This window comes from Eubalaena glacialis, chromosome 3 (genome assembly GCF_028564815.1).
Source record: "Eubalaena glacialis isolate mEubGla1 chromosome 3, mEubGla1.1.hap2.+ XY, whole genome shotgun sequence".
Classification (NCBI taxonomy): Eukaryota; Metazoa; Chordata; class Mammalia; order Artiodactyla; family Balaenidae; genus Eubalaena; species Eubalaena glacialis.
This window is the reverse complement of record NC_083718.1, coordinates 33325648-33351494: the sequence shown is the minus strand read 5'-3', so window position 1 is coordinate 33351494 and position 25847 is coordinate 33325648. Positions and strand designations below refer to the sequence as shown.

General features: G+C 48.6%; 1 protein-coding gene and 2 pseudogenes across 1 annotated transcript; 1 reads left to right on the top strand and 2 right to left on the bottom strand.

Moving 5' to 3' along the window:
* RAB7B (RAB7B, member RAS oncogene family) lies at window positions 1-25847 on the bottom strand. The gene is made up of 6 exons (XM_061185470.1): window positions 25681-25847; window positions 18001-18069; window positions 17323-17449; window positions 16393-16608; window positions 6967-7092; window positions 1-761 (listed from the first exon to the last, which is right to left on the bottom strand). Exons 2-6 carry the CDS (start codon window positions 18051-18053, stop codon window positions 681-683), a joined length of 603 nt encoding a protein of 200 aa, XP_061041453.1. The 5' UTR covers window positions 18054-18069; window positions 25681-25847; the 3' UTR covers window positions 1-680.
* LOC133089143 (elongation factor 1-alpha 1-like) lies at window positions 10675-12274 on the bottom strand (annotated as a pseudogene).
* Window positions 23304-23460, top strand: LOC133087820 (large ribosomal subunit protein eL39-like; annotated as a pseudogene).

The following is a 25847-nucleotide window of genomic DNA, read 5'->3' as shown; positions in this document are numbered from 1 at the left end:
GGGCACATGCGACTCCCATTTGACAGATGAATAAGCTGAAGCTCAAAAAGAGTTATGGGAGTTGCCTGAGCACCAGCAGGGAGAAATGCACCAGTCCCTGGTGGGTTTTTCCTGCGCTCCCTCAGTCCTGCATTCTGGAGGGGACAAACGGGAGTGTCCCAGGTCTGAACAGCTGCTGCCAGGGGTTGAGGTAGACCCTCACTCCCTGGCCCCGGTTACGAGGGAGCCTGAGCTGTACCCTTGTCCAAAGCTGTGCTGTGGCTCTTGGGGGGTGTGGTGGTTGGGCTGAGGAAGGCCAGTCCATAGGAGAATATAATAGGACTCCAGAGAGAGCGGCCTGTCTGCAGAGATGTGCGTTCTGGAGCAGGGGTGTGGCTGGGAAGGGCGTGTGGCAAGAAAGCTGGAGTCCACGAGGGAATTGTGACTCCTCTGGGGTTTGGCTGTGACATCCGGGGTTTCATCCAGGCTCAAGGGCCCAGCCCCGGCCTCTCTACACTCAGCCTGAGGCAGGGCCGCCCTCTGGTTCTGGGTCCCGCGCAGATACGAGGGATTCAGGGCTCTGGCCGCAGAGCCTGGACTGCCATCTGAGCTTCGGCGGGCAGTGGGGCTGGTGGGGGCCCAGAATGACCAGGCCTTGCGCATGCTCTGTCCCTGGGTGTGCAGAGCAGGAGTCTGGAAGGTCAGCAGCAGCTGCTCTTGGACTGGCCTTCTGGTGAGAGCTTGATGGAGTCTGTGAGGTAATTCTCTAAGACGCTTCGATACTGGAGAAGGAAAAGAGGAGTCAGCGTTTGCATCCTGGCAGGCAGAGCTCCACCTGCCCTCTATTTCTTAATGGCCAATGGTGGTCGGGCTTTCTGTTCCCCCACCTTGTGCAGCTGGGAAACTGAGGCCCAGGGGAGGAAGTCTTCCCTGCCCCCTCCTTCCTCACCTCCTCCTCCAGCTCCTTCCCAGGAGCCCAGAGCAGGTGGGCGGCTGCATTAGAGGCCCAGGTCTCCTGACCTCCAGCCAGGTCCCGTAACTTGCCATTCTCCAGAGGGGACAACTGAGGTGACGTTTGCCCTCAGGCAGAGATGATGACGGCCCACTCCTCATTTCTGCAGGAAACCTCTCCCTGCAAACGTCCCCACACCCCAACCTTCTCTCACCGTGCCCACCTATCAACCTCCCACCATTCTCTGAACTTCCCATGTCCAGGGAGCCCTCCCTAAAATAGACTCAATGTTTCTACTGGGCCTTTTTGCTTCTTTGCCCACCCTCCCAAAGTCTCCTGTCCCAACGATGTCCAGAGAAAGCCCCTTCTCAGTCTAGCAAGCCTCTCCCCACCCAGCTGGCCACTCCTCACTTATGACTCACCCAGCTTGGTTCAAGGGTGAGGGCGGGGGAGGGCATCCTTCCTCAAGGAGATGGGTTCTACACACTGAAGGGTCTCTTCTTCGAGGGATCACATCTCTTTCCTTGGCCAAGGCTCCCCCCAGTCTCCGAGCTCCCAGCATTCATGTTCTCCCGGCAGCTGGTGGTGTGTGTGAGGGTGAGTGGGTAAGTGGACATGCTGGTGTAGACCTGAGCTGGACAGAGCCCCCTGTGGGGCTGCCTGTCTCAAGTGCCCCTCTGAGGGGACAATTTCCAGAAGAGCGGCTGTGCCTGCACTGATTTTTTTCTCCTCCATGGCTCCTGGGCTCCGGCCATGGTGCCCAGCTGGTGAATGTCAACCAAACCCTTAGTGCCGGTGACTCTGGACCCTAGGAGGCTGTGTCAGACCTGCCTGCGGCACCCTCATGATGGTCACCCCCCAAGACACATGAGAAGGTCCCCTGATGCCCCGTCACTCGCTGCCACCGCCAGACAGCGAGCAGTAGGTTAGCCTGACAGCACAGAGCTCAGGGCACCGGGCCTGGGACCCAGCCCTTCTTCCCACTGTTTGCTTCTTGAAGAGCCCCCATTTCTCACCCACTCCCTGGTAGGGTATCCGGGCCAGCAGAGCACCAGCTACCCTTAGTCAGCCTGGATGATGGGCCTTGAGTAGCCCTCAGCAAATTCTTTGGCGCTATTAGAATTTTATTTGTTATATATATATATTTGCATTAGGAAAGATTAGTGTTGGGGAGTAGGGGGCAGTGTCTCCCAATGAAAGCCTGGCCCTCTGGGGATGTCTCCACAGCCCAGTTCCATCTTCCCCTGCGCTGGGGATGATCCTAGCCCACTGCTGGCAGACCTGGCCCCACGCACCACAGGCCTTCCCCAGACCTTCACCCTGAAAGAGCAGAGTCCTTCCCTGAGGTGCCTGAGGCTCCTTCCCCCAGCACTGCCCAGGTCTGCTGTGCGGGCTCGGGGCTGCACCGTCCGGGACACCATCCAGTCCTCCAGTTGGCCCCATCTGCAGGGCCCGCTCACTCCCCTGAGCTGGTTGTAGTTAAAATCCTGACACTTCTGAGCCTCACAGGGAGGGACAAGGAGAAGCAGAGCGTTACTGTTTAAGTCCCGTTCTAAGCTGACTGATCCGCTTCTCCCAGAAAGACAGGCTTTTGAAAAGATTCTCTGATTTTTGTACTTTCCTGGTCCCCCTCTCACCATAAACATCAAAGAGACCTTGCCTGGGATCAGGAACGTTCCTAGCTGGGTCTTTTGGACCCCGGGGGCAGGGCCTGTTGATTCATCACCCCTGGGTATGCCTCACCCTCACGTCCACAGAAGGCCCAGCTGGGATCATGAACAGAACCCGTGGCTTGTCCTCGATGCCAGCCTTTGGGAGGGAGAGTCTAAGCTGAGGGCTTTCTGAGCTGCTTTGCACTTTATCCGAGGAACAAACAATGCTGCCTTTGAAGGTGCGAGAAATGCCCTCGTTCATTACACCGGCAAAGCCTGAGGTCTTCATGCCAGCTCTCTTCACCCAATAATAGTCACATCCTCCCCAGGTCCAAGTCAGCCCTGAGCTCTTCCCATTTATGACATCATTTCACTCGATAATGGCATCATCTCGCTCCTCAGGTTTCCTGCAAACCTTCCAAGTCACTGGCAGTCCATAATTAGATTTCCTGTGTAATTCTTTTCTCCAGACCCCAGTCGTCTTAGCAAGTATGTGCATGTCTAACTGTAAAGTAACACCATAGTATCCTAATGCATCATTTCAGTGGGGATGTGACTGTGGGAGTCTGTTCCTCCAAGCCTGGTCACCTCATAGCCCTGACTTTAGATCCTACATCCTGACGACCTCATAAAAGTCCTATAATTTCACTAAGCTTACCTGCCTGTCAGCCTGCTTCCCTCCCGGACGTGGCAAGTTTGTCTTTCTCTAATTAATCCAAAAGGAACTGGGCCTCCATGCTGCAGCTCACGCCGGGCCTGACCAGCCCCAGCAGGGTTGGTATTGCCAACTTGGGAAGAGCAAAATCCCGTCATCCCAAATCCCCCAAAGCAGGTGGGTGTCCCTTCTTTGATTATGAGGGCATTCTTAGTCATATTTTGGAATAACTAAATACCCTAATCCTTGAAAGTGGCCAGATTGGGAAACTAAAGTAACTAACTACCTTCTCTCCTTTCAAAATGTAAACCGAGTACCTCTTCTGGTGCTCTACCTGTAAGCTGCTGTTTCCATCCAGAGTTCACGGCAGAACTCAGACACTCCAAGGAACCTCAACGAACCCCAAATGCCATGTGCTCCATTGCCTCCTCCTCTTGGGACGCTTTTGCTTTCCCCTCTCTTTTCTATCTTGGTCTATAGCATCACTAATCAATCATCCCTCCATTTGCCAAGCTAGAAACCTCGGTATCAATCTCAACAGCTCCTGATTCCTTCTCTCCTACATTTGATCATCATCAACCCCTGAGGGTTCTCCCTCCAAAGTCTCTTTAATCTATACCGTCCTTGCCATCTTCATCTTCTCATGTCCGGACCTTCTGAACCACCCATCAAGCCCATCCTCCCTGCAGCATGAAACTTCCCTGCTGAAAGCCCTTAGCCATAGCTTTCATTTAAAAATAGCTACCTTTTATTTAATGCCTTCTCTGTGCTACCATATTATTTTATTTAGCCCTGGCAACAACCCCATGAGGAAGATACTATTACTTGTACTTTAAAGGGAAGGAAGTGATGGCTTAGGGGAGGCTGTATGACTTGTCAGGGACACAGTGAGTAAGAGGTAGAGACAGGATTTAAGCCAGACCCACCCGGCTTCAGAGCCCAGCTCTTCCCACCCCAGGCTGTGGCTCCCTCCTTATTCTAGCAGCACCTCTCACGTCTTCCTCTCCAGATACTCTGGGCTGGTGTGAATGAGCACATGACCTCCCTGGGAAGGAGGGGAGAGGTACTTGTAGGAAATGTCCTTGAAAACTCCTGTTTGATTTTAAAGTATAGATTTGGAAACTCCAGTTTTCACCTTAAAAATCCATGTGAGTTTTTACATTCTGTGCTCTAGTAATTATGTTTATTTTAGGGTGAAATGTTTCTCTTTCAGATTTCTGAATAATAGATACATTGCTGGAAGATGCGCCCTGCTGGCCTCCAGGTCCCGACTGGGCCCCTGTGTGTCCTGGGAGTCTGGCAGCGGGTCTAGAGGTCATGGGCCTACAACATGAAGTCCAAGGTCTGGTTGGGGCTCACCAGGCCTTCATGGTCTGGTGCTGTTGGCCTTGAGAGCCCCATTGCTCACCTCGGCCCAGCAGCCCCACTTCCCTCCATGCCACGGTTCTTCCTCTTACAGACGGAGCCCACAGTGGTCCCTCACATGAGCCCTGTGGACTCACGCCGGGGCCTCTGCCACGCCCTTCTCTCCGCCCTTCTGCGGCTCTTGCTCATGCCTTCAACGGCCTACCATGTCCCCCATGCAAACTGCATATGACCTTTCAACCTCCAAATCACACGCCACCTCTCTGGGCAGGCATCCTTGCCCACCCTCACCACCAGCACCTCTGAGTCACCTCGATGCGTTGGCCATGTCCCTTCCCCGCCCCAGCCCATGGCACTTACCTCACTCCATGACAGTCTATTTGTTTTCTTTTTTATTTTGTAAATCTGTATTTTTTGTCTTTTCCATTATGGCCTATTACAGGATATTGAATATAGTTCCCTGTGCCATACAATATGACCTTGGTGTTTCTCCATTCTATATATACTAGTTTGCATCTGTTAGCCCCAAACTCCCAGTCCTTCCCTCCCCTTCCCCCGCTCCTTGGCAACCACAAGCCTGTTCTCTCGGCATGACCTCCTATTTTGGATGCCTTACTCCTTTACCTGACCGTGGGGCCACTGAGGTCCACATCTCCAGCCCTAGCCTGACAACTCAAGAATGTTTATGGGATGGCATTATTTCCATCTTATGAGGAAATTGAGGCTCAGAGAAGTCATATGTCTTGCCCAGGGGTCCACTTGAAAGCATGTGGGCGGGATCAAACCCAGGTCAGTCTGACTGCGGGTATCACACTCGTGACCGCCAAACTTCTCATCAGTAAATTTCCCCCATCATTGTGAGGGACTGACATGGGGTCGCCAATCCATTCTTTTGCCAAGTAAGGACAATGGAAAAAAAAACAAGCAGACAAACTACCATCCATTAACATCACCGTGTCATAAAAGTGACACAGCAGGAAGGACATAGTTTCAAGAATGAAGGACACTCCTTCTCCAGGAAGGACAGAGGCTAACTACACACAGACACTGGCTGGCTGTGGGCTGATGGAGCTTCCCTGTGACTGAGCACTTGGCGATCGCTGCACTGTGTTTGTGGAGGATCAGTGATCACGTATCACCCTATGAGGTCAAACAGCATCCCTCACCTTCCAGGGAACAGCACGAGCAGGCACATCTGTATTACCGACTGTGTGATAGAGCAGCACTTCTTGACCATGTGCTAGAGATAGCCACCCCTCTGCTTCCTTTTAACATGACACAGTGAGGGCTGGGGGCCAGGAGGGGAAGCATTAATAATAGCACATGGGGGCAAACTCTGAGATTAAGGCAATGGGGTGTTAGGATGGCAAGCTCGAGCCCTCTCCCTGGGCAGCTGCTAGGGGTGGCTGCTGTCCCTCTCCGTTGTGGACAACCCACAGGGCAGGGCCAGGCAGACCCTGTGACAGCAGGCCCTTCCACAGAGGGGAGCCCTCCGATTGCCCATCCTCATTCGCTCCTTTCCTCAATTCAGAATCACTGCCGTGATGACCTTCTCCCCATTTCTAAGAAGCCCACCTTGATTGCATATGGCAGAATAATGAAACATGCTGAGCCCCTCCCCGTGCAAATCTCTCACGGACACTCTTCAGAGTTTCTGAACTCTATATCAGAATGGCATTAAAACCCTGCTAATACTTCCAGGTGGCCTTCCCTGATCTTCCTCTTCTCTCTCCCCCTTCTCTCCCCTTCAGTGTGGGCTGTGTGTCCCTCCTCTGGGGCCCCATCACCAGTCCTTGCCCACCATACAGAGCCTGCACTGCGGCCACTCCTGGGCCGATCTGTCTCCCTTACGAGAGCAAGGGACCCCGGAGCCCTGGACGGGACCTGACACACGTGACATACTCAACACATGCTTGTTGAGAGACTACACCAAGTGGTCTACATCTATCCATCATTTTGATTGGAGGATGACAGCAACTCCCGCAGGCTTCATTATTCCACTTGGACCAATACTTGGCACTTTGGGGCTTCTCTCCCATCAGTGAGGACTGAACTAGAGCATTACTTCTCAAACTCTTACTAAATTAGAGTCTCCAGGGGTGAGGTATAGAACTGTTATTTTTTAGAAACTCCACAAATGATAATCAGCCGGATTGAGGGACCACTGATGATGGATTCTAAGAAAGCTTTATGCCTCTGGCATTCTGTGGTTCCAGAATTGGAGTACTGTTGAGCCCATTCAACAACTAATTAATTAAGATGATGAGCAATCCTGTCCCACCCACGTCCCTCCCAATATATACTTTTCTGGACGCTCCTGAGTTCCCCCATCCTAGGGGGCAGCCCTGGCAGGTGCCACTCACCCTTGACAGAGCCCGACTGGCCAGCATCTCGAAGGCTTGTACCACATTGATGTCATTCTTGGCACTGACTTCAAAATAGGGAATATCCTTCTCTTTACACCAGTCTTGGGCTACCTCCTGTGGCACCTGCATGAGGGGAAGAAATGATCACTGTTCCTGTGTCCCCATCCCTACCATGATTATCACCATCACCACAGCCCCACCTTCCCCACCACCACTCTCATTTATTGAGAACCTTCCATGTGTCTGTAAGTTTACAGGTGTTATTATTATTTTTTAAATTAATTAATTAATTAATTAATTAATTTATTTTTGGCTGTGTTGGGTCTTCGTTGCTGCGCACGGGCTTTTCTCTAGTTGCGGCGAATGGGGGCTACTCTTCGTTGCGGTGTGTGGGCTTCTCACTGCGGTGGCTTCTCTCGTTGCGGAGCGCGGGCTCTAGGCACACGGGCTTCAGTAGTTGCAGCTCGTGGGCTCAGTAGTTGTGGCACACGGGCTTAGTTGCTCCGCGGCATGTGGGATCTTCCAGGACCAGGGCTCGAACCCGTGTCCCCTGCATTGGCAGGCGGATTCTTAACCACTGTGCCACCAGGGAAGCCCCACGTGTCATTTTTTAACATAAGCCAATGAAGTGGCTATTGTTAGCTCCGTTTTACACATGAGGAGACCGAGGACTGGAGTGTGTGGGGCTGAGCAGGGCTTGAATACAGGTTTGGCAGAATTAGAGCCCTCTGCACTATCCCATCTTCTTAAGGCCTACACTAGGAACTTCTTCCTGCCATTGACTCCTTCCTTAGTCCCTTCAAAGGGAGGTGGACATAACAGACACTAGCCAGGGAGGGCGGGCTTCCTTCTACTGAGCTGGCTGACCAGGCCCACGCTGCTGGGCAGAGACTCAGGTCCCTGTTAACCCTTCTTCCCCAGGGTAGAGTCTTTGGAACAGTTGATAAGCTCCCACTCTGGGCCAGATACTAGGTTAGACATCTGATCATATTAACTCACTTTATCCTCTAACAACCTTGTGAAATGGGTCTTTTTAGCTTCACTTTATAGATAAGAATACTGAGCCTCAGGGAGGTTCAGCAGCTTGTCTCAGATGACATGGCTAAGAAAGGCAGAACTTGGATGCAGCCACAGCTCAGTGCTCCCATGGCATCTGTGCTGCCCTCTTCAGGGCACTGCACAAGAACTGTGCTGCTGTTCTGTCTCTCCCACCGGACTGCAGGTTTCTTGAACTCAGGGTCAGGACTTTTAGCTCTTGGCCTGGCACCATGAGCCACTCAGTACGGGCTGAATGAATACGTCTCTACCCAAATGCAAACGCCAATCACAGTTTGAGGATGTTGGATTGGAGAATGCTCTGGCAGCCCTGTGGGTTACTTCCAAAGACAATGGGTTCAACTGAGTTTAGTCTAATCAATTATTTTGGGGAAGAGGGAGTGACCATATATTGATATTTGCTGTGCCTGATACTTTATAACCATTATTTCACTTTAAGGGAGCCAAGGTTTTTCTCATGGAGAAAGAATCATTCTGCACCTTTCCCTGAACCCAGGGCAGCCAGGGGGAGATCTGAGACTGTTCCTTGTCAAACTGTCTCCTGCAGGTTCTGGAAAGTCTAGCTTACTGGGATTAAAGGAACCATCACTGTCCCCTGTCTCTTTGGCCCTTGCTGTCCTGGCCTCAGGAGTGGCAGCAGGGCCCAGGGGCTCATGGCTCTCTTTCACAAAGCCTCTGTTGTCCAGTGGCATTGCTCTGGTATTGTGAGGCTCGCTTCCTAAGACTGGAGGGGAGAAACTGGGGTCAGCTAAGCAGCCCGCCCTTTGGGGAGCCCGGATGACACCTCTGGCCCCCCACGCTCAGTCTCCCTGGAGCTGCTGCACTTGAGCAGAGCAGGGAGAGAGTCCAGGCCCTGGTCTTGGCCTCTGATCTCTAAGCTCCTCCTGTCTTTTGGGGTGAGGGGCCCCCGAACTGGCCACGACTGCTCTCTTCTGTGGAGCATAGATGTCCCTGATCTGGTGAGCAACCAAGAAGCCTCACAGCTCGGGGAAAATCCTGACCTATTTGGATGAAGGATCAAGGATGGCCAAGTGGCTGATTATTATTTTCCTCACTAGTAACACACAAATAAATAATCATTAGAAATTAACATGTTATAATAATACCTTGATGGCATCTTTGGAATCCCAAAGGTTTTGCATCTTTTAAAGTTCTTTAAAAGACCTTAGGGTGGGCTTCCCTGGTGGCGCAGTGGTTAAGAATCCATCTGCCAATGCAGGGGACACGGGTTCAAGCCCTGGTCCGGGAAGATCCCACATGCTGTGGAGCAACTAAGCCCGTGCGCCACAACTACTGAAGCCGGTGTGCCTAGAGCCCATGCTCTGCAACAAGAGAAGCCATGGAAATGAGAAGCCCGCGCACCTCAATGAAGAGTAGCCCCCGCTCGCCACAACTAGAGAAAGCCCACACGCAGCAATGAAGACCCAATGCAGCCAAAAATAAATAAATAAAATAAAGAAAGAAAGAAAAGAAAAAAAGTTAAAACAAAAAGACTTTAGGGCAAGGACTGGACTTACCCTTCTTATTGCTCCCCCTTCTTTATATCCTACCGCCACCCCACGGCCACCAGCTAATGAGCATTTTTCTGGGCACATCGTTGGTGCTCAGGAGTTGCAGTAAAAATGGAAGTAAATTGCAATGACAAGTGCCTCTGCTTCTCCAAGAGGCAGGGAGATTCTTCATATGCTATGGCATGAGAAGCTGAAGCCCAGACTGGTGCCCAAGGTCACCCAGAGACAAAGCTAGGAAGACAAGCCCACACCTACAGCCCGATGATCTCTCTGTCCCTTCTCTACCACTGACAGTGACTGGGCCTGCCCAGACTCTGGTTATGACAGACATTTTCTCTCACTTCTCCCGGCTCATTCTCTGTCTGGTTTTCATGGAGTGATTAAATACACACTCTAGAATGTCAGTTGAGATTGTGTTGCAAATTAACATTCCTTTTATATCCCCTCACCTCTCCCACTCAACCTCAGAATGTCGCCCTGGGAAGAAAATGACCCACACAGCACTTTTCCCTTCCAATTCTAGTTACAGCTTCATGATTTTAAAAATCATCTTGTCTTCTTTTATTTATAAAATAACAGCTATTTATAATTTAGTCTCTGACTGTGGAAATAAACTCAGGGTGTCAGCCGTGGGGACATGGGAAGTATGAAAATTTTGGAAGTGTTACTTCCATTGATTTTGTTTTGGCTGACAATATACTATTAACATTTTACTTTCCCTGTTACAATTTGGCTTGTTCATCAGAGGTCAAATGTTTGACAAAATTAGTCCACTTTGCAGACTTTTATTTATGATGCTTTTCCATCTCATATGCATTTAATTAATTAATTTGTTTGTTTGTTTGCCTTTGGCCACGCCGCATAGCATGTGAGATCTTAGTTCCCCAACCAGGGATCGAACCTGTGCCCCCTGCAGTGTAAGCGCGGAGTAATAACAACTGGACCGCCAGGGAATTCCCTAATATGCATTTATTTATTCTTTTTTTCTTTTCTTTTTTTTTTTTTTCTCATTAAACTTTTTTAATGGGTCTCAAATTCTGTGACAGATTTTTGGTCAAGTTGTTTCCATTAAAAAGTACTGATTTTAAAAACTAATAACTTAAAACTGCCACACACAAAACAAATGGTCCACAACACATTCTCCTTTCCTTCTGAAGGTTTTACGATGCATTGTTATCATTAACCAGTCTTTTGCTATTAAACTTAAATGGCCAATTGAGACAAACAGTTCTGAGACCGTTCTTCCCCCACTGGTTAAGACTGGGGTGGCAGGTACTGGGGATAACGTTCATTTAGCCCTCTGAGCTTTCTGGGCGGACTTGGTGACCTTGCCAGCGCCAGCTGCCTTCTTGTCGACTGCTTTGATGATGCCCACAGCAACCGTCTGTCTCATGTCACGAACAGCAAAGCGGCCCAGAGGAGGATAGTCAGAGAAGCTCTCAACACACATGGGTTTGCCAGGAACCATATCAACGATGGCAGCATCACCAGATTTCAAGAATTTGGGGCCATCTTCCAGCTTTTTCCCAGAACGACGATCAATCTTCTCCTTCAGCTCAGCAAACTTGCAGGCAATGTGAGCTGTGTGACAATCCAGCACAGGTGCATAGCCGGCACTGATTTGGCCTGGATGATTCAAGATAATCACCTGAGCTGTGAAGCCAGGTGCTTCCATTGGTGGGTCATTTTTGCTGTCACCAGCCACATTGCCACGACGAACATCTTTGACAGACATGTTCTTGACATTGAAGCCCACGTTGTCCCCAGGAAGGGCTTCACTCAAAGCTTCATGGTGCATTTCAACAGACTTCACTTCAGTTGTCACGTTGACTGGAGCAAAGGTGACCACCATGCCAGGTTTGAGAACACCAGTCTCCACTCGACCCACAGGGACAGTGCCAATACCACCAATTTTGTAGACGTCCTGGAGGGGCAAACGCAAGGGCTTGTCAGTTGGGCGCGTTGGTGGCAGGATGCAATCCAGAGCTTCAAGCAGTGTGGTCCCACTGGCATTGCCATCTTTACGGGTGACTTTCCATCCCTTGAACCACGGCATGTTAGCACTTGGCTCCAGCATGTTGTCACCATTCCAGCCAGAAATTGGCACAAATGCTACTGTGTCGGGGTTGTAGCCAATTTTCTTAATGTAGGTGCTGACTTCCTTTACAATTTCCTCGTATCTCTTCTGGCTGTAGGGTGGCTCGGTGGAATCCATTTTGTTAACTCCAACAATTAGCTGTTTCACACCCAGAGTGTAGGCCAGAAGGGCGTGCTCACGGGTCTGCCCATTCTTGGAAATACCTGCTTCAAATTCACCAACACCAGCAGCAACAATCAGGACAGCACAGTCAGCCTGGGATGTGCCTGTAATCATGTTTTTGATGAAGTCTCTGTGTCCTGGGGCATCAATGATGGTCACATAGTACTTGCTGGTCTCAAATTTCCATAGGGAGATATCAATGGTGATACCACGCTCGCGTTCAGCTTTCAGTTTGTCCAAGACCCAGGCATACTTGAAGGAGCCCTTCCCCATCTCGGCAGCCTCCTTCTCGAACTACTCAATGGTTCTCTTGTCGATTCCACCACATTTGTAGATCAGATGGCCAGTAGTGGTGGACTTCCCCGAATCTACGTGTCCGATGACAACGATGTTGATGTGAGTCTTCTCCTTTCCCATTTTTGCTTAGGTTTAGCGGTGGTTTTCACGACACCTGTGGCCTGGCGACAAACCCGTTGCGAAAAAGCTCTTTTTTTTTTTTAACATCTTTATTGGAGTATAATTGCTTTACAATGGTGTGTTAGTTTCTGCTTTATAACAAAGTGAATCAGCTATACATATACATATATCCCCATATCTCATATGCATTTAAAATCATCAACTGTGTGTGTTAAGATTAGTGTGTCAGATACATCTTAAACCAATCAAAAATAACGAAGAAAACATAATCCCAATGTTATGAATCAGCAGTAAGTCAGAAACTGCCTGAGTGTAGAGCAAAGAATGCGCATCCTAGTGAATAAATTCTTTGTAGCATAGATGCTAGTAGAACTGTTCTTTCTAATAAACTAATTTTTTTTTCACTTTTACATTGTGTAGAAGGAGTAGGGGTTTTAAGAAAATCTAAGTCAGTAATTTCTTTAAAATTATCCTGGTGAGGTATTGATTGATTGATTGATTGATTGTGGTAAAATATACATAAACATAAAATTTACCATTTTAACTATATTTAAGTGTACAGTTCAGTGGCATTTGTACATTCACATCATTGTGTAACCATCACCACTGCTAATTTCCACAGCTTTTTCATCATCCCACATCTAACATATATGTTTTAAATATTCATTTTCTTTTTGTTAAGTAGGAAGAGCTTCCCTATCTTCCCAACCCACACCTTGGAGGTATTAAATTAAGGAGGGTAACAGTCACTTCCACGTATTAAGATTGCCATGTGCTTTATAGGCATCATTGCCTATAATCCTCAAACAACCTCATGAAATCTGAGTCTGGTCTCTATTTCACAAAGAAGCTGGAACTGGCCAAGGACACACACGAATTTGAGCCCAGAGAAGGTGCTCCTTCCGGTGGCCCTCAGCTCTTATCCACTCAACCCTGTGCGAGCGGGGACTGTCTCCAGACTGGCTCTCCAAGCCCAGGGTGTGCCTCTCAGCGACTGGCGGCATCCCCTGTTGGGTCTGTGCCATTTGAGGGCAGCCGCTTCCCAGCCTCACCTCTGGCTCCACGATCCTGGGTCTCTGGATTGAAGTCCCTCTGCTCTCCCCACTTCCAGCTCCTCCTCTCCACTTCCCTGCGCTCATTTCATGGCTGCGAGCACTTCCTCACCTCTGTTCCTCCTGCTCTGCCTTCCTTCAAGCCCTTCCCTTGTCACCCTCTCCAGGGCGGGTTATTTCCACACCCTACTCGGTACAGACCCCAGAGACCTGGTTGGGCTTGCCTGGGTCTTTGCTACTTCTTTCAAACTTTTATTCCTCTCTCTGCAGAACAAAGCTCATCCCCCTGCAGCTGGGATTGGACCCCCTCTACCCCTCTGAGTCATCACCTATGCCTCCCATCCTGCCAGGTACCCCCTGATTCACTGAACACTTGCAATCTCGTGAAACTTCCTCTGCGCGCAGCCCCCAACGCTCACGAGAGCCTCACACTTCCTTCCCCTGCAGCCGTCTTCACCTTCTCTCCACTCAGCCTCTCCTTCCCAGGCCCAGACCCAGGGCCTCCATTGTCTGGTCTCCTTTCCCCTCCCTCCTTCTGCCCTGTTCCTCAACCTCTGACAGCCTCCTGGCTCTTCAGCCTCTTCTTGTCTCTCCTCTTTCCTCCATGGGTTTCCTCCTGCATGGGCAGCGAGTGCCCTTGCAGCTCTGTTCTTCAGCTACTCTTGTCTGGAAAAACCTTCCATCAGGTCCCTGGCTTTTACCCCATGTACCACTGTTGAAGAAAAACACAACATAGACTCCACTTCAAACTCCTGGTCTCCCTGAGCCCTTGGTGTCACCCATCAGTTCTGGTCTTTGTCCTTGACTAGCTCCTTCACCCGTTTCTCTGCAGAGTAACTGGCACAGCTTCACCATGATTCTTGAGATTCCTCCTGGGCTCCCTTCCTCCTCTCTCTCAGCAGAAGACGGTGCCTCTTATTTCACTGAGGAAACGTCAGACTCTCAGTCTTGAACTCCCTCGACTGCCCACCCCACGACTTGCAGGTATATGAAGCAAGATGTGAAATGGAAGTTTTGGCAGAGACACTACAGTGTGATTGATGCCAGGTATCAAGTTGGTTGGGAGACAGACCACCCCTGGGACTGTGCACATTTCCAAAGGTTCATGACCAAGAATCTGCTAGACGACTCTAACACTCCTGGCATGGATATAAAAGGATTGAAAAGGAGGGTTAGAAAGGATTTTTTTTTTGGGGGGAGAGTTGTGTTGGGGGTACACCCCTCCCAAGAGGGAGACCATGTAAGGCCTCACCTCTGGACAGAAGAGGGCTTCAAGGAGGCCACTTGGAAAGGTTAACATATGACCCCTGGAGTTTGGTGGCTACAGTGGATTGGTATCTGACTGCATCTGAGGGATTTAAGGCAAAAGGCAACAGGGCAGAGAGAGGACAGACTGCACTGAGAACGAATTACCCTTGGCCCTACAATGGAGCCAGAACGCACGGGTGTGCCTTATGAAAGAGAGGCGGGCTCCACAGAGAGCTAGCCAGCCTGGAGCTGTTGTAAACCCCATCAGGAAGAGTGTCTGCAGGAGGAGGGGACCCCATGGAGTGGAGGATGGCTCTTAAGCTCCTAAATTAGGAGTTGAGGAAGAATATGCAAGACCCTTGTCAGGGGAGGTACAGTTAAATGTTCCCAGTGGAGGCTTCTTAGGACCCAAAGGAGTAATCCACCAAGAGACAGCTTGAAATACCTGTTGGGCCCGGAGAGCACAAACTATCTTAAGACAGTACTAGTCAAATAAGGATTTTTTCGCTTCTCCTGACCTCTTATCCCTCTTTTTGCTTCATTCCTGATGGGGTCTGAAACCAAAATTATCCTGAGAAGGGGAGGAAGTGTGGACACATAAAGTTGGCAGTGAGATGCCCCTCCTAGACCACAGTGTTCTCACTTGCAGCTGGCCCCAGTGGGAAAAAGAGAGACTCCTTGGCTGTGAATGAACTTAGGACTTTGATTCTTATTTGAGATTGGATATTTGTAATTAGAGAATTGACACTAAATTTGCAACCTGAAGTTACCATAGAATTGATGACTTCTAGATTTCTATTTCCAGCACAGACTTCTCCTTTGAAGTTTCATTCTTATGTGTTCTAAAGCCTACTGGTCATCCCCAATTAGTTGCTCTCCAAGCTCCTCCAACTCAGCATGTCAGAACCAAACTCATCTCTCTCTCTGAACAAGAGGCTCTTCTTTATGGTGGTAATAGCTTAGTTGCAAGCACCACCATCCATTCATCCACCCACCCATCCATCATTCCAAATGATGCCTCAGTTCTCCTATCACTTTTCTCCATTTGAACACTTGTGAAAATGTAGTTCAAATATGAACCCCATTTATTTTCTCTATTTGAAACACTAAGACAACTTGTTCAGACACTCTTTTTGGTGTCCTTTGGGCTTTGTTTGACACAAGAGCATCTTTTATAAACTGTCTACTTTTATTCTTTTCTCATTAGTAGGCAACGATGAACAGAGCTCTACTCAATGCCATTGCCATGGTAAACACCTACATAAGTGTGGTCACTGCAGCCATGGAGCAAGCAGATCATTTGTCAAGTGGTTGGCCAGATGATATAGAATATGCTTAAGCTAATAAGAAATAAATACTATATTACTACTTTCCCAGAAAATTTGTAGTTTCAAGAATTCATAACTGCACACCCCCTATCTGACCCTGGATAGAAATACTGTTCTACAGGTTAATTCAAATCCCACCTGCCTACTTCTGATGCCTTCATTCTTCCACCATTCCCTGTCTCTAGACAAAATTGCCTTCGGTTCTCGGCTCACATCATGCTATTTCTTACCTTTGTTCTTGCTGTCTCTTCAGCCTGGAACCCACTTCCTTATAGGAAGCCCTTTCTATACTCTGGGCTTGAGTAGATAGATGCCCTTTCACTATGGTCACCAAATATCCAAGGTGTATCTCTATGATTGCTTATGATTTATCTTATTGTATCATAATTGTCTTTTAAATTATCTGCATCCATTACTAGACTGTAAAATTCTTAAGGTAAGGACTATGCCTGATTCAACTCTGTATGTGTGGGACTTAACTCAGTGCCTGGCATATAGCCAGTCCTCACATGTTTGGTGAATGAATGAATGAATGAATGAGTCAGTGGTACCTGCCGGTCTGCCAGATCGATCTTGTTCCCCAGCACCACCATGGGGTAGGACTGCTCCATTGGAATGGTTTTGGCCAGAACATCACCCCTCCAGGTTTCCAGGGCTTCAAAGGTCTCCAGGTCAGTGACATCAAAAGCCAGGACGCAGCCATCAGAGCCTTTGTAGAATGTAGACACCATGGAGCGGAATCGCTCCTGTCCTCCTGTGTCCCAGATCTGGAGGGGAAGAACAGAGGCTCCATGGGGCTGTGATGAGTGGCTGAAGGTATGCCCAAACAGGTCACATCATGTCAAAGCTTCCTTTTCTGGGTAGGGGGCAGATAGCCCTGGCACAGGTGCATGAGGTCCTTTCACACACGGGCATCACACACCCTGTCACCCATGTACATTACAGAATCTCTGCACTAATATTTAACATCCCAAGAGTACTTTCACATCTGAGTCCTCATTTTCTACCTGGGGCATCAGGACAGGCATTGTTCTTCCACCTGATAGATTTGGACCTTGGGAGTGACTTGCCCAAGTCCACTTGGCAATTTTTCCAGGGAACCTGAGCCTTAGGGGGCCTCTTAATTCTGGATTAGTGCTCTTCCTTCTAGATCAGGGATCAGTAAATTTTTCCATAAAGGGACATATAGTAAATAACATAGGCTTTGCAGATACCGTCTGTTGCCACTACTCAATTCTGCTGTTGTACTGTGAAAGCAGCCATAAGACCGTGAGTAAACAAACGGACAGGGCTGTGTTCCAATAAAACTTTATTTCCAAAAGCAGATGGTGGACCAGATTTGGCCCATGAATTAAAGTTTGCTGATCTATGCTCTAGACTCTTCTAGCTCCTGGTGCACATTGCTGTGTGAGTGGCCGTCCAGGGAATGTGGGGTGATATTCAGGTGTGTACGTTGAAAAGGGGATGAGAGGGCGGCTCACCTGTAGCTTCAAAGTTGTGTCATCCAGTATGATAATCTTGGAGAGGATGCTGGCTCCCAGTGTGGTCTGATAGTCCTCGTAAAATGTCTTGTGCACGAATCGGTGGAGGAGGGAAGTCTTTCCAACACTAAGGAAAAAAACCCAGACACATGTGGACACACTACAAACACACACACACACACACACACACACACACATATCCATACGTTTCTCAACATCTTACCATGACCCTCTCACCACCGTCTCTCTCTGAGATTTTGAATTTCTAACAACATTTGCAGTTTGAGTAGCTTGCTAATACTAGGGAATGGACACTAGAAGCAGGGAGCAAAGTGAGCAGAGAAGTTTGCAGAGAGCTGAGTGCCTCACAGCAAAATGGTCAGGTCTTTCCTGTATGTGGCAGGAGGTAGGAGGGCAGAGAGATGCTAAATGGCTTGCCTAATTCACATACCTAGTTACTGCAGAGTTAACTGCAGAGCCGGGGTCAGAAACCAGGTAGCCTGACTCCCAGTCTCTTTCTCCCATCTCAGCTCCCTTCCCTGGGGTGGAATGCCCTCCCTGGTGCCACTCTGAATCAGAAAGGGACCCATGCAAGGTGGGAGCACATACAGGACGTCTCACTGTTCTTGCGTAGGGGCTTCTTCCCAACCCCCAGACCCTGAGCTGAACTTGGCTTACCCCAGGGCTCCAATGATGATGAGCTTGAGGTCCACCTTCTTCCGAGGATTCATGGAGGGGCTTCAGAGCCTGTAGGGAAACAGAAGTCATCTACATGCTGGCCAGAGTAACCCTGTGGCCATTGTCACTGGGGCTTGTCTCTACTTCCCCCTCGTCCTGTGCAGAACTCTGCCCTGGGCTCAGATGGGGTTGTTCTCCAAGAGAGGCGGATGACTCAGCAACCCTTACACACCCACCTCCTCACTTCCCCTGGGGGTCTCCCTGAGGCTGGAAGGATGGTGGCCCCGCCCCATAGGACAGGCACACCTCTTACGTTTCAGCTCTACCGACCCCGCGGGGCACCAAGGCTGGACTGGACTGAACAGAGGCCTCGCAGACAGCCTCTGTTCCAAGCCTGGAGCCAGGGATGGAGGGCGGTGCGGGAAGAGGAGATGGGGGTGGGACAAGGGGTCCATTGTTAGGACCGCTGAGAGGCTTGGATGGAAGAGTGGCCTTCCTTCAGCCCGAGGTGTTGCTGCATTGGCAGAATCAAAAGGCTCTTCTCTAATGCAGCTGGTGGGGGTGTAACTGGTACATGTTTCTGGAAAGCTGCTTGGCAGCAAGTATTGAGAGCCTTAAAAATGTCCCTGCCCTCCACTTCTAGGAATTTGTCCTAAAAAAATAATCTGAAACGCAGGCAAAGGTTCTTGTTCAAGAATGTTCTTTCCCAGCGTCATTTATAAACATCCAACAATAAAGAAGTGGTTAAAAAAATCATGGCACACGATGAACTATTAAGCAGTCATTAAAATGGAGTTTGTGAGCATATTATAATAACGTGGGAAAATGCTTATGCCATAGGATCTAAATGAAAAACAGAAGACACTAAACTGTACATACCATACTGCCCCCCCCAAGTATTGAAATGAATTCCTACTTGCATGGAAAAAGATCTAGAAAGAAATATATAAAAAACGCAAGTGGTTAATTCTGGGGGGGTAGGAAACTATGATTTTAATTTTGTTCTCTATACTTTTTAGTATGTTCCTATTTTTTTTTAACAACAAACATGTCAAACATGTATTGTTCCCATGAGAGAAAAATACTTGTATGTATGTTTTATATATATAAATTATATATGTATACATATTGTGATTATTAACAAGATAAAGCAAAACTGTCTCAGGGAATTATGCTTAACTGGCTCTTTGGTTCTACCCTTACGTGCACACACATATATACTATTCCCAACTCCTGGGTCTTCTGACCTTGGATGCAGTAGAGGTATTGAGTTAACCTTGATCTGACTCTGCCTGGTTGAGGTAGCAAAAGTTGGCCAGCTTGAACTTGCCTGGTACTGGGAAAAAGCTCTCAACTGGATGTCCTGAGGTTTGGGTTCTAGTTCTTACTTTGCCACTGTGTGACCTTCGGCCAGTTACTTCCCCTCTTTGAGTCTTGGCTTTCCAACTAGAGGATGAGCCATCTGGGCCCCAAAGACCCAAGGCCCCTTCTGGTTGAGAAATGCTTTATCTACTGGAGTGTAACTCACTGGGCCACGAGAGCCTTGCACTGGACACTGGGAGGAGCAAAAGACAAAGCGAATAGGAGCCCACTCCAGGGAGTCATCAGGGGAGAAGGGAAAGGGGTGAGTGATTACAGCAGAGAGAAAATGTAAAGTGCCCCGACAGAGGCCCCGACAAACTGCTGTGAGAATTCAGGGCTGGGGGAGAAGCTGCCAATCCAACTGGGCCCTGAGGAAATGACACATGTAGTTGGGGGTGATATTTCCGAGGAGGAAATGAAATATCAAAGCTCTGGGAACAGGGGAGTGGAGAAGGTGGATGGTTTGCTTCAGGGAAGGGTGAGGCGAAGAGTGTGGAGAGAGAAAAGTCTAGAAAGGAAGCAAGATTAAGATGGGTCATGAATACAGACCAAGGATTCTGTCATTCATTTATTCATTCGTCAAACATTTCCCACGCTTCAGACAGGCAGAGGAAGAGAATTCAAAGTATTAACAGGGGCTGGTATTTTGTAATGGGTGTCACCACCTACAAGGAAACCAGCCAAGGGAGAAGTGACTCAGAAGCTTCTGAAAGGCATGTGTCTCTAAGCATCAGTTACCACTCTGGAAGGGGAGCAAGGGTGAGCTCTTTCCTAAAGGCTTTGGTACAACCCGCTGACTTAGCCTCAAAAGCCAATAGAGTGCCCTGGAAAGGGAGTCAGAACAAAAGGGAGGCAGGGGAAGTGGGAAGGGAACCAGCATTGGCTGAGCACCTGCAGGGGCTGCTCTGTAGAGCTTAGGAAATCATGAGCTATGAGATGAGTACAATGGGGGCTCAGAGAAGCCAAGTCACTCATAACTCATCTAAGGCCCCACAGGTAGTATATGGATGAGCTAATGTGTGAATCAAAGGCCAGAGAAGGCTGCTCTGTGCCATGTTGCCCCCTGACGTCCTGAGTTTGAACTGGTAGAATCTGTGTGCACAGGATCTAGGGCACTGGGCTCAGGTTTGGTGAACCCCAACAAAACCTTGGTAGAGCTGTAGGGGATCGAGAGAAAGGCAGCCAAAGTGACAAGAGCCACAGTGGAAGCCAAGGGAATGGGCTGCTGAACAGGAGCTGTCGTGTGTGGACTGACCATAGGGGTCGAAAGAGCATCCTGAGGCAGAGGGGAGCAGATTCACACGTTGCCAAGCAGAGTTGTCAACGCTCACACTGTAAGCTAAGGTTTACTCGCCTGGTGGTGTTGTAGAGCACTTTGCGAATATGCAAATAAACATATCATCATGAGGTTAATAAATGAATACATTATTATACTCCATTTAACACACATAGTACATTATTATAATGCATTTATGGCACAAATTAAGGGCTCAAGAAATGTTAGCATGCAGAAATATCTTGTGGGATTGATACTACCCTTGTCTCTGTTTTACCACTGAAGAAACAGGTGTTTAGAGAAGTTAAGTATGTAATTCATCTCTAAAAGCATGGTCTGTAAGTGGCAGAACTGGGACTTGAATACAGGTCTGACTCCAGAGATCACACTCTTAGCTGCTAGGTCCTACTTACTGCCTTCTGTGAAACTAGAATGAGGATCACACACCCTGCCACTTGGTACCCCTGTCGGAGAGTCTGGGGGGCTAGATGGTTTGGGTTTGACATGGTGCAGCAGAGCTGGTGTGCATATGAAGGGAAAGCTGGGGTTGAGGGCAGGGTAGGTGGAAAGTGTATGCGTATAACAGAGGATCAATATCCACTATGTGTAAAGCACTCTACAGACAATCAAAGACAACACAGAACATAAAAGCGGGCAAAGAATACGAATAAGTAACCAGTAGATATCTTATAAATGATAAGTAGTAAGCTTTGGGAGATACTTAAACTTACTAATTTTTAAGGACATGCAAAGTTGAAAAATACCACTTTTTAACCCACCAGAGTGGCAAAAATTAAAAAGATTGATGATAATATTTAGTGTTGACAAGTGGGTGGGGGAAAACTCTTGTTTATTGCTGATAGACTATGAATTGGCACCGTCTTTTTTGGAGGGCAGTTTGACAGTATCAAAATTTAATATGCATACACCCTAGATTCTAATTCTAGGAGTCTATCCAACCGAAATACACATATGCTGAAACATGCATTTTTACAAAGATAATTGCTGAAGAACATTGTAACCTAAATGTCCATCAATACAAGACCCTTGGCATAAATTATGATCCATACATACTCTGGAATACTAGGCAGTTTTTAAATGAGTGAAGTAATGAAGTGGAAAAATATGACAATTTAAGTGAAAACAAAATCACTGAACATTTTGTATAGTATGATCCCAGTTGTATAAAAACAACAACCCTATGTGTGTGACTATATGTTTAATATTATATTTATGCTTGTCCTGCAATACATAGAAAGCTATGGATAGATACATACTAAATGATTAATAGGAGGTGGGGAAAGGTAGATTAGAGGCAAGGAGCTATTGTTTTATTTTATATATGTCTTGTGTTAAAATTTGTTACACAAGTCTAAGTTGTTATTGCAATTAAAATATCAAATAGGGCTTCCTTGGTGGTGCAGTGGTTAAGAATCCGCCTGCCAGTGCAGGGGACACGGGTTTGATTCCTGGTCCAGGAAGATCCCACATGCCGCGGAGCAACTAAGCCCGTGAGCCACAACTACTGAAGCCCACGCGCCTAGAGCCCGTGCTCCGCAACAAGAGAGGTCACTGCAATGAGAAACCCGCACACTGCAGCGAAGAGTAGCCCCCACTCCCCGCAACTAGAGAAAGCCCGCGCGCAGCAACAAAGACCCAATGTAGCCAAAAATAAATAAATAAAAAATAAAAAAAATTTTAAAAGCCTGGTGAGGACTTTTCAGTGTATGTGGCATGAAGTCCAGTTTCCTGGCTTAAATTCCTGGAATTCCTCACTACATCTAAAAATATATATATATCAAATAAAGACAACATTTCTTTATAAAGAGCAGGTGGAAGGATGGCAGCCCAAAGTCATCTGAGTGTGACTTCCTGACAGGACAAGTCACTTTTGTGTCTGGGGCAGGAGAGAGAGGCCTCCTGGGACTCCGGAGTGATCATGAGTTTTGGAGTCAGAGTTTTCATCCCACCTCCATATATTTGTGACCTTGGGAGAGTTTCTTAACCTTGGTGAGTCTGTTCCCTTGTGGGTAAAATAGACATCGCTCATGGCTGTGGCTGATTCTGCAGTGTGGCATGTGGCATGTTCTTAGAGCAAATTGGAAAGACCTGGTTAAACGGTTAAACACGGTGGGGGGCAAGATACCTGATTTGTAGTGCCTGCCGCTTTCGGTGGTGTAAATACTCCCACCATGGCTGATTTCAAGCTACCAGTGTGGATCATTCTCCAGTTCACTACAGAAGGACCCCAAAGTTCATCTAGTCCAACCTCCCACCCAGTGCTTGAGCCACCTGCACCATATTCATGGAAAGATGGCCAGACTTGCCCCACAGAACTTGCCTCCACTAGGGGTGGGTTTCTCCTGGAAGCCACAGAAAGAATGTTCAGTTCCTCTGCTACATGCCAGCCCTCCTGAGATTTAAAGTCTTGGAGTTTTACTTGAGTCTTTTCTTCTCCAGATTCTTATAACTCACCTCAGCCTTTACTCTGAGCCCCCTTCACTCACCACTGTCCTAGTCCTTCCTCTGGATGAGCCCTCAAAGTCTGCTGCCATGCAGATTCCCCTACACCCCGGGGATTTGCTGAGGCTGCTATTTATAATAGCCTGTCTCTCTCTTCCCTTCTGCACCACCTTGGTGTGTGTGGTTGACTCTGTTCCTTGCCATGCCTTCTCACAAGACATTCAGGATCAAGCAATTCCTGGCCAGGAAACAAAAGCAGAATTGTCCCACTCTCCCAATGGATTTGCATGAAAACTGGTCACAAAATCAGGTACAACTCCAAGAGGAGACAATGGAGAAGAGCCAAGCTGGGTCTGTAAGGAATCACACACGAGACGGCCCACATATCGATGCTGTATCAAGGTCACTGGCATCTTACCATATCTAGCTGAAAACATCGCCACCGTCTGGACAACAGGACATGTTCTATTGGGAAAAATGATTTTTCTCTTTGTTTCTATGCTTCTGCACTAGCAGGTTGGTTCAGTAGTAAATATGTGAGCCCTTTTGTTTGAAAAATAAAATAATATAAAACAGCCTGGTCGTTGGTCCCAGGATAACTAGCAGCAAGAGGGTGACCAGGACTACGTCGCTGGCAGTGGAGGATGGCTTGAGGGTAGACACTGGATGGGCTCACCAGGGAACCACGTGCAGATTTCAGACTGTGGCTGAAGGTCCTTCTTGTATCCTTTGGGCTCTGCCCTTGGCTGGGCTTTGGCAATGTCTGTCCTTTTAAGCCTCCTTCCTCCCACTCAGCTGACTCAGATACTTTAAACCAGTGCATCCTCCTAGAGGCCAGACTGAGTCATCACCCTCTACTGTTAAATAACAGTGAAAAGCAGGTTTGCAATGCAGGGCCCCCCTTCAGCCAGTTCAGGTCCAAACAGAGCAGAGTCTGCCGGGGACTGTTCTCCACTGCACGTGGCTAACTCTTCTCCCCACCTTGCCTGGCAGGACTTCTAAGCCCTAGCCTTGCCCATCTGCCGAAGCTCAGTGTAGCTCAGTGCCCAGGGAGTGAAAAAGATGGAGTTGATGCCTCCCCAGTGCCCCCATCCCATGCAACACATTTCTTTTAAAGTCAGTCTTCTAAGAACTCTTGGACCTGCTCTGCTTTTACCTTCCCACTTTGCTTCTCTCTCTACCCTCCTGGCCCCAACCGGGACCCAGACACAACCTTCAGCCTAAAAGAGGTGTTGGGTGAGGTGTCATTTCTGCTGACAGGGAGGAGGGATGAGAGGCAGTGAGCAGGGGCAGCTGAGATTCCTGAAGCAGGCAAAGCCTCCCCCTCCTCATACCATCTTACCCCACGTCACAGCCTCCCCTCTGTGCTCCCACGCCTTGGAAAATGACAAATGTATCCACCCTAAAACATAAATGGGATTTACAATCTTGAAGTAAGTTTGCCTTTGAAAAGAGGCTATCGGGGAGCATAAGTCTTTATTGCCTCTCAGGAAGGCTTACAAGTCTGCCTCACCCACCCAAATCCTAGCAGGTTTAGACCTGCTCTCTCCGGGAAGTGTACCCACAGCCCTGGTTTCAGGAGGCTCAGCACTCCTGTTCTTTAAGTTCTTTGGAGGTATTAGTTCTATTTCCCCAAGTAGACTGTCAGTGCCCAGAGGGCAGGACAGTGCCTCACACCACTCAGTATCCCTCCAAAGAGTCTGACCCATGCTGGGAATACTGAGTCTTCAATAAATAGTCACCTATCCATCCATCCATCCATTCCCATCCATCCATCCATCCATCCATCTTTCTGTCCATCCATCCATCCATCCATCCATCCATCCATCCATCCATCCATTCATCTGTCCATCTGTCCATCAATCTATCCATCCATCCAGCACAGGTACTACATGCCTACCACACACTATGTAGGTCTGAGGATATAGGTAAGTTACTATCTCCATGTGACCTGTGGTGGGGGATTGATCTGTAAGTCCAAAGAAATTATTTTTATTAATATACAATGCTAGCAACTATAGGACGTTTTGCAGTTAACAAAATGCCATCATAGCCCAGTGGATTTCAGTCAGGAACAACTAGTTTGTGGCAAGCTGAGACTAAAATCCGGGCCTGTCCAACGCTGTTCATTGGCTTCCCAAGCACCACAGAGCTGTGCTGAGAGGCGTATTTACAGTTTAGAACAAGAGGGACACTTTCCTACTCCAGGGGTTCCCCCTTCCCCGATGAGACCCTTGGGTTGACACGGTTCCGTCCCAGAAGCTGCCCTGTCAAAGTGGTGAGGAGACTCTGGGTGCTAGCAGGACACGGCCCTGCTGAAGGGCTCCGGTCTCTGGCTGGCCCTTCTCTGACTGTGCCGGCAGCTGCATCGCTTTGCTGCTGACAGCGGGCCGTGCAGAGCCCCGAGCCGGGCCCCTACTCCCCTGGCTGGGCAGGGAGTCCTTTCTGCCTTGGCTCGCTGCCACCCTCTGGGAGTTACTCAGGCGTGGGTGTTCTTTGGGCTGGATCTAAACCCTGCAGCTGACAGATTCTAAGCCTCCCTTGCCTCCACTCCTCCCCGCACCCCAAAACCCAAATACCTCTGGGGCTGCTGGAACAGACAGGAACCGAGAAAAGCTTCCAGGGCCCTTTCAGCCTCTGACGGCAGGCGGGGGTTCTCTCTGAGTCGGGGGTCTCCTCTTAGAGCAGCAGTCTCAGCCGGGTCAGAGGAAAAAGGCTTTGGGAGTAAAAAAGAGTTTGTTGAGGC